General features: G+C 38.1%; 1 protein-coding gene and 1 long non-coding RNA gene across 2 annotated transcripts; both read right to left on the bottom strand.

The window, feature by feature from the left end:
• Positions 1-6: 6 nt before the first annotated feature.
• On the bottom strand, positions 7-1,322 carry LOC113155329. Its single transcript, XR_003298122.1, has 2 exons — positions 1,191-1,322; positions 7-71 (listed from the first exon to the last, which is right to left on the bottom strand). It is a non-coding gene; the product is annotated as an uncharacterized LOC113155329 (long non-coding RNA).
• Positions 1,323-1,870: 548 nt separating this feature from the next.
• Positions 1,871-6,601, bottom strand: LOC113155375 (chromosomal protein D1-like). The gene is made up of 2 exons (XM_026350069.1): positions 6,468-6,601; positions 1,871-5,073 (listed from the first exon to the last, which is right to left on the bottom strand). The coding sequence occupies exon 2, from the start codon at positions 5,023-5,025 to the stop codon at positions 3,520-3,522; it is 1,506 nt and encodes a 501-aa protein (XP_026205854.1). The 5' UTR covers positions 5,026-5,073; positions 6,468-6,601; the 3' UTR covers positions 1,871-3,519.
• Positions 6,602-9,177: the final 2,576 nt, after the last annotated feature.

The raw sequence follows: 9,177 nt of genomic DNA, 5'->3' as shown, positions 1-9,177 counted from the left end.
TTTTTAATTAAATTCAAACAAAAGAATAGTTCCTCCACTCACTAAAAGTCATTTTTGGGCACATTTGTTTCCTGTTAGGAAAAAACAAATGACAGCAATGCTTAAAACAAACCTTTGTTTTCAGCCACACACACACACACACAAAATCACTGTTCATAAGTCCACTGTTTATCATGGGTGTGTTGCCCTTGCTGGTTTGTCCTGCGCCTGCTCAAGTAAACAGTGTTTAGAGAGAGATTTAGTTTCTCTAGCCTTCAATACGTCACAAGATCTAATAAATTCAACATAAAGAAAAAAGAAAAGTTTCACCAACATCAAATAAAGTATCAAAACAATAAATGGAGTGAGAGTGAATTAGAAACATAGAAAAACAATCAGTCTATTGATTTCAAGGACATGGCCTGGACCTGGTTTGGTGACTTTTACACAAATGAAAATCTTAATGCTGCATTAAATAGATAATAAATATATAGTTTAGGGCTACACAATTAAAAAAAAAGTTATATATTAGTACATTGTCCAAAACCCTGGGCCAGGTGCTACATCTGTTTTTGTTTTTATTAGCTTTTTCTTTAAAACTAAGAACCCAAACTTCAAATGTGCTGAAGGAATATTCAGAACTGGTCCCTGGTGTTAAGATAAACACTTAACACCACATAAAAAAAAAAACTCACTTCCTTAAAACTCAGCGCACGTACAGTAAATATAAACCTGGTTATAACACAAACATTTCCAGAGGAATTATCAGTCCTGGCATCAGACTCTCTGATCAATAATTAACAGAAACACTGATCGTTTCCAGCTACAGACTGAGCAGCAGCCTTCAACATGGTGTCTGAGGCTCCCACACATGAAACTGGACTTTGTCAGACACAGTTAACAGAAACTAGCTTCACCTCATAGTTATGTAGTTGTTGTTGTTGTTGTTGTGACATGAAGCTATTTCCATGGCTGGGTTTGTCCAAACTCTGTCATCACTTTCTAATTCTTACAGTTTCTTCTTTTAAATGACCTCTAACTACTATGGAGAGTTTGTGAATGGAGATTTGACAAACTTTTAAAATCCTGATAGTCCCTGTGTACTGTCGGGCTACAGCTAAATCTTTAGCCGCTTCGTTATTAACAAACCACTATTAATAAACAAACAAACAAACAAATAAAACTAATGAAATGGTTCATGACTGACGTACCTGTTTAACTCCGGTCACATCACACAAACAAGGCGTAACTTTGGAGTTAAATCGCGATTTCAGTCGTTCAGCTGTCGCCACCGCCGAAGCAAAAAGTGACCTGTCAGGTGCAACCAGGTGTTTAATGCGTGTATTAGCAGAGAGGGGGCAACAGTGAGAGGCGTCACTCTGACTGAATTTCAGCGGACCGAAAACGTCACTACGTATTTGTAGTCCCAACGTTACGTGAGTATATAAATGATATGGGTATAGGTTTATAAATAATTTGATCAACCATATCTGCCGTAGCTCTTAGACAAACACTCTCCAGTATCTACGTATCTTGGTTTATAATTAATAATCAAGCACTTACATGACAGTACATTATATCTACTGTCTTGAATTCAAAGTACTATAGTACTACACAGCACAGTAACACATGAAGCTAAAACTCAATTTTCGCCTGGTCCAGGTTAACAGTGTATAGGTCACACAATCAAATTGGATAGACCACAACCCTTATAATAAAGAGGAAATGACTAACTTTATCAAATATACAGTATAATGGAAGAAATAAAAAAGGAGTTCATTCAAGCCTGATCCAAACATCAAACCACACTGTGGAAAAAAAAAAACAGCAAGATCAACATTTTATTTTTAGACCATAATCTCACAAATAATTTGTTTTTTTGTTTAAAACACACAAAAATCCAAATGTTTACACTTAAAATGATTCGACTTTACAAAATCTGATCAAACTTCAATGGGATTTTCAAAACCTTAACCTCCATTTTCCATCACCTCACATTCTTTTACACATAACTGGACACACAATAGTACAATTTGGCATTTAGAGAATTCAGTTGTTCAACCATAAAGTGTGCTAATATCAGTAATACTGATTAACACATCACTTTTTTTTTTTTTTACACAAGGTGCTCAAAGTAAGTAAATTAATTTTTGTGAAATTAATCCAATTTCTTGAATTTAATCTCATGACAGTCCCAAGTTATTAAAATAAAAAGGCTCCACAGCTACATGTAAACATTAGAGAAAAGTAAAATATTGACTGCAACGCAGTAACAGCTGAAAAATAAAGGGTAAACAGTACAAGTAGAGGAGGAGGAGGAAAATCTTCAGGGCGACTGTGAGCGACAGGAACGCGTTTGACGCAAAGTTTCTCGTCCTGTCGAGGAATGCGTGTAACAAAGGTCAGAAGCTGACCTGTGCAGGACTACTCAGTGGTCTAAGTAAAGGAAAGCGATGGTACATTCAAAGCTTTGGCAATTAAGGCAAAACAAACATGATCGACTGCGAAAAGGAAAGAGAAAATCATGAAATGTCATTTAGGCATATTTTATCTCCAAATCCCCCCCCCAGACATTTAACAGAGAGCTGAAGTGGAGCTGCGATGTCCAGGTTCTGGTCCAAACGCAAAAAAGGTGAATCACAGCTGACTCTTTAGCATCGTTTGTCACAATGTTTCACATTACATTATAAAAATACTGATTCTAGACCATGAACTTAAAAAAAACTTTTTTTTTTTTTACAGAGTTAGTTTGTAAATTATTTCTTGTCATATGACAAACACAGGTTTAGAATTAATTTCAGTATCTTCGTATTCGTATCCCTCTCCTTTCTCCTCCTGTCAAATGTTTCAGGTGCTTTATTTTAAACCCAAGGGAAACTACATAATACATTAAACAAAAGAATGTGATAAAAACTTCATAAAACTATGTGAATAAGCTACATAGTGCTTCGTATTCTTATGCCAGTCTGTTCCACAGTATGGAAAGTAAACTGCAGGTTTTTCTTTATAAAGCCCGATGAAAGATTTAGTCAAAGAGAGCGTGCAGCAAGACACAGAAGGCTGCAGCCCAGAGGCGACACCAGGACTTCAGCTCTCCATAGTTTCACTATTTTTGTTTTGTTGTTGTTTTCTCATCTTGTCAACAAGTGTTTGGACTTTTTTCCTCAATCCAAGTCATTCCCCAGCAACTGTTTTACTGTCACATTAAAACTGACAAACACTACATCTGAAGGTAAAATAAAAACTGGAACCATCAGTCCATAATAATAAACGCTACATGCCAGTAAAAGAGCGTTAGTACTACTGCTCACTCAGATGACAGAAATAAAGATGTATTTTTTTTTTTTTGCTTTTTTTTTAAAGCAAGCACAATAAAACAAGATGAACAAGTTAGTTAGGCAAACAAAAGAGCTGCTGAATATCTAGCCTATCTGGTTACTGACAAAATGTTGAAAACATTTGATTTCATTGACAAGATTGTATTCTATGTTTCAAACAGCAAATACTACGGCAACTTTTTGGTCAGACCGGGATCGTTCATCAAGCCTGGTTGCTAACTTCAAAGCCTGTGTCCTGTTCAATGAGAGTTGCTTCAATATTGTCTCCATGCTCGACGGAGACCACCTGCATGCCGCACTCCAGCTGCTGTCCTGCTGGATCTCCGTCATTTCGCACCCTGACAGCAGACGAATCGCTCTTTTCTGAGTGCATGCTGTTGAGCTGTGTTTCGCTTCTGGCTTTATTTTTGTTGAGTGACCCTTTAGGGCGGCCCCGTTTCCGTGGGGTGACATCTTCGCTTTTTGCCGTACTTGGAGGACGGCCTCTTTTTCTTGGGGGTCCATCATTAGGAGTGTGTGGGGAGGATGGAGTCGTAGGCAAACTCTTGCGTAAGTGGGCGCCTTTCTTAGACTCAGACTTACGAGGCCGACCGCGGCTTCTCCTTGGAGCTGCTGGAGCCCCCTCTGGAGGATCAACACGTGGGTATTTCCTCGGTCTCCCCAGTGGCTTCCACACTTTTGGCTTTTTGAGCTCCTCAGGTGACGGCAGAGGGTACTTCCTTGGCCGTCCCCTCTTGGCTGGTTGTTTTCTTGATCGACCACGCTTTCCCATTGCCAATGGGACGCGTACTCTCCGAGGTCGCCCTACCTTACCGTGCACCTTATATGCAGGGGGTTTCTTGTTTAAGGAGCCTTTAGGTCGACCTCGTCCTCTCTTGGGTGGCTGTGAGCCATCTGTTGAGCCATCCTGTTGATCTCGACTCTTCTGTTGGACACTTTTCCTTGGTCTCCCCCTTCCTCTCCGCGGTGTGTCTGAGATGCCATTTGATGTGTCTTGTGTTGACCGCTCCGTGTTATTCACCTCCAATCTCCTGAGCCGGCCTCGCCCCCTTTTTGTTGAGTTTAAGATTTCATCAGTTTCCCCCTCCCCCTCACTGCTCACCTCTGTTTCCAGCCTCGGTTTCTTATTGAGAGACCCCTTTGGTCGACCTCTTTTTCTAGGTTTTACAGAACTGCCCTCATCCTCTTCACCATTTGTTAAACTTTCTGACTTGCGCTTCACAGATCCTTTTGGGCGACCCCTTCCCATTTTTGGAGTATTAGAGCCACCATTTGCTAAATCTTCAGCAGCAGCTTTCTCAGAGGTGTGAGACTTTTTCGGGCGTCCTCTTTTTCTGGGAGTATGGTCTGTCACAGAACTGTCTCCGTTACTTGTCTGGCTCTTAGACCCTTTCGGCCTCCCTTTACCCCTGTATGGTTGCACAGAATTATCTGCATCTTTTGATCCTTCGTGTGCTGTGATTTTCGTGCCAGAGAGTTTTGGACGCCCTCTTCCCCTCTGGGGTTGTGTGGAACCACCGTTGGAAATGCCTGAAACTAGCTCCATTAGGTTAACGTCTGTAACACAAACCTTTAGCTTTTTTGAACCTTGAGGCCTCCCCCTTCCTCTTTTAGATGGACTGTTGTTGGAGATGTGCACACTGGTCTCGGCCTCATTACTCGCAGCATCTCCTTGTTCGCTGTTAGCCATCCTAATAGCTTCTTCCATCCTGTTGCCTTCAGCTCTGACTACTTTTGCTTGGTTTGCACCTGTAAACTGAACATTGAAAAGCACAATTAATACTAAATTATCAGTAAATGTACCTAGAGAACCATTTAATACTGATTACAGAACTAAGTGTGATAGGGCAAGACAATATTGCACAATCCTGGACTTTTCATATAAATCACAAAACATGGACAGAACAGTAGCACAGTCATCAATGTTACGAGATTATCTTTCTGTTTTGCTACAGATACTTAATAGCTGAATATGTTTTTCAAGGAAAATAATACACTTTGGGGTTCTACAGTGTGAGGATTAGGTGCTTTTGTTGGTCTCATATTATACTAAATTGGATTTTTTGACTTTTTGGAAAATTGAGGTAGGTCAGGCATTTGATGACGTAGTACTTTTTCACAGTTGTTACAAGTTGTTTTCTACACAAAACAATTATATTCCTCTAGCAATAATCTGCAGATTAATCAGTATGGAAAGTTTTTATCAGTTGCAGCTCTAATTTTAACAAAACAGGTTGATTCTGTGTAATAACAAAAAATTATAACAATATTGTATTTAGCAAAACAGATGTTATAATAAACATGTTTGTTAAACCTAAATAACGTGATATATTAAAATAACAAGAAAAATAGATCTTTTAGACAGGAAAAACATTGTTCCTTATTTATATGTCAATAGTATACATCAATCTTCAATACAGTATACATTGAATGCAGTGCAGATATTACCACTAACTATATCTAAGAGCTCTTACACTAATTCTCCCAAATTGTCAATTAATAAAGCAACAATTTAGCTTATTTTTATTTTTTATTTCTAACACTGAATATTATCTATAGTTAGTTGTAAAATGTTTTAAATCACTCATTACAGCATGAAATCCACAATTTCGGGAAGAAAATTACTATATACTATTGACAAAAATGTATTTTATTAATCTTGATACTGATAAATATAAGTCAGAGGGAGCAAATTTATTCTACATAAACAATCTATCCTGCACAATAAAAATTTTATATTATTCAGAAAACATTTCAAACATTTGGGACATTTTTCATATTACTTAAAAAATGGGTTTGTCTATTTTCTGGACTACAACCTTGCAACGGCGGGAAGGTGCATCGATGGTCCAGTGCTCAGGTTAGCAGTAACATGTGTACAACTAACGTCGCTGCATGCAATTGGTAATTAATTTATGTTTTTAACCTTCACATTTACATACTGCGGCATATGCAAATAATTTTTAAAAATAGCACACGCCCCATGCACTGTCAACCACATCCGAAAGACATTAACTCTGATCATTTTTAAGGCCGTAAACATCGTTTGTTTTCCAGGTAATAGTCAGCTTCAAAATCGACGGAGACGGAAAGTGTAGCTAACGGCGCAAAGCAAATAAAATGCTGCAATCAACAGAGTGCATATCTTACCTTAAAGAAATCTTCCGTGCGATTTTAGCTTAATTTTTCACAAAATATTTATCCACCAGACAGCCCGTAAAGTGAAAGTACGTGTTTATTGTTGCTGTGATGGCTGTTTAAATTTGCGACCGCTTCCGGCCGTCCGTGACGTTAAAGGGGCTCCGAAGAAACAGAAACGGAGAATTTCAGTTCCGCCTCAGCGTCCCTGTTCACTCCAGGCTCTCGCTGTGATATCTCTCAAATATTTCAGCCCATACGCAGTATGTATACTTAATATACTATATATATTTATATAGTACAGTATAGTAACTGAACTTCTTTTCCCTGCTCTCTGCAGACGAAGACCCACCTGTTCAAGGGCAAAATGTGTATTTATTTTAACTTGGTACATGTTGTAAATTATAAAAATACATGCGTCACAAAGTTGGTATGCTGTCCCCTACACTGAATCATTACTGTTTATTGATCTTAGGAAGGACACCAATAAAACAGCTACTTATGTTACAAGACATTCAAAAATGTGTTTATAACCCTTATAATCAAATATGAAACCGCCCCATGTCTGCACCATCTCAGATTTGAGAACATCATTCCTAACAAGTAAAGTGCAACTAAAATTAAATTGAGTTGTATGACACAGGTAAGTTGATCACGAAGAAATAATTGTGATCAGTTGAAAAAGGCTGAAACTGGTCCAGTACTCACATTTTGTAGGAGTGAAAGATGTGGAAAATGTTTGCTTAATGACAGCACTTTTGAAACTCCATACTCATGCCATTCGAGTTAGACTAGTTGGTGATGTTTCATTGTTTGTACATTTAACATGTTACATTTTACCAAGATGTTGTAACTTACCCAGGATCTAAGGTTGATTTGTGTGGTGAGTTTCTCTTCAATTCTTTTTTGTAAATCGAGCCACTCAGATTGGTATAAAACAGATTTATACGATGGTGGACATTGAAACAAGTCTACAAGATACTCAAATAAATGTGCTTATGTTATGTGATACTACAATTCCACAGGTACAGAGAATTAGACATTGATATACTGTATTTTGTATTAATACTGGTGTTATAAGAAAATATTGTCTTTTGATTGGTAAATGTAAATTATGAACATATCCTCATAAAAATAACTGCTTAATCAACAAATTCAGCCTAATAATAGCGTAATATAAATTAACATGAAGTTTTAAATCATGAACAGCTTTATTATGTTTTATTATAAAGTGAACTGCTTGTGGAGGTTATTACAATAACCACTAGAGGCAACAGTGGCTGCAGTTACATTGTTGGGCAAACATTTGTGTGAGTTGATATTTTATATGGTTTGGACAATGTGTTAGGGAGTGTCCTTGATAAGAATATAAAAATATTCACAAAAGATAAGCCTAATTCAAACATTAGCCTATTCTTCTTTCTCTCTCTCTCTCTGTTTTTTAAGAGTGTGTAACTGACTTGCAAGTTTATAAGGATTTTATAAGCTTTACTACAGAACAGATAGATGAACGGTATAGAGGAGAAACTTTTACATAAATTAGAAAAAGGCTTCCCACATCATACTAACAGTATCTACTTTGCATGCAAATTAAGCATCAAAAAACAAATTAAAGTTCTCATAGGGTTTGTTAGTATCTGTTTTAGAGTTTATTCCACATTTTCACATTGTTTCAGCGCCGTCTTCTATTTCCTCTGCCTCTCCACAGAGGGGAACCATGTTGACAATGGAAGGAAACGCAGGGAGAGAAATAAAAGGCTAGAAAAAAGGCAAATTAGAGAGAGGCAGATTATGTTGCACAGGGTAGGTGGATAAGGGGGTGGAGTGTGAGGTAAGGGCAGAGTAATGAGGTCAGTATCAATAAGAAGAATGCAAGAGAAGAAAAAGAAATATGCAAATTGTGTTTATATATGTGTGAGAAGAGGAGACAGACAGAGAGAGAAGCTGTCGGTTCAATAGAGGGAGAGAGAGGCTGAGAGAAAATGACAGACGTGGCCGGAGGAAAGGAAAGGAGCATTTGAGAAAGTCAACCCCTGAGAGACTGTGCTGAACCCACTGCCCCATCTCAACCCTCCTCCTCCTCCTCCCTGTGTGCTTTGCCATGGTTACCAGACAGGGCTCCCAATGCAGCCAGTTAATGTGTTTTTCAGCGACAGGAGCGAGCTGGGTACTAATGTGTTTCAGTCTGTCTCCTGCACAATCAATGTCAACTGTCCTAGGATGCACAAACACATAGAGGGCTCAGAGCCCAGAACACTGAACCACCCTGGCTGAGTGTCAGGGCAAGAGTCTGAAAGAGGACCACGTCCCTTTATTGTATTCACCTCAAAACTGACGGGCAGTCATCAGAAAAACAAGACACTGAAGTTTTATTTACACTCTCTGTAGGAGCCTAATGTCATGTTGATCTTAATTGCACTAATATGAAATGTTTACTCCTTACAGAGGGAGGAAAATGTGTCCTACGATGTTTATGTGTCATGAAATATCATGGCATTTAACAAAGCAATACAACTTTTCGTCTTTTTTTAAAAACATTTATTGTCATGTTTTCAGTTAATACAAAAACACAACATACAAACAAAGGTGCAAATCATTCATATTTTATATTAAATTATGAAAATGAAGAGCTGCAACATCAACTAGGCAAAAAATGTTCATAATCATTTCATTATCTGGGTTATTTTTCTGGTTCCAGTTTCTAGGTCATGATGAGTTGCTG

The sequence above is a fragment of the Anabas testudineus genome, chromosome 11 (genome assembly GCF_900324465.2).
Source record: "Anabas testudineus chromosome 11, fAnaTes1.2, whole genome shotgun sequence".
Lineage (NCBI taxonomy): Eukaryota > Metazoa > Chordata > Actinopteri > Anabantiformes > Anabantidae > Anabas > Anabas testudineus.
Note: the sequence above shows the minus strand (reverse complement) of the source record. Positions and strands in the feature narration are given on the sequence as shown.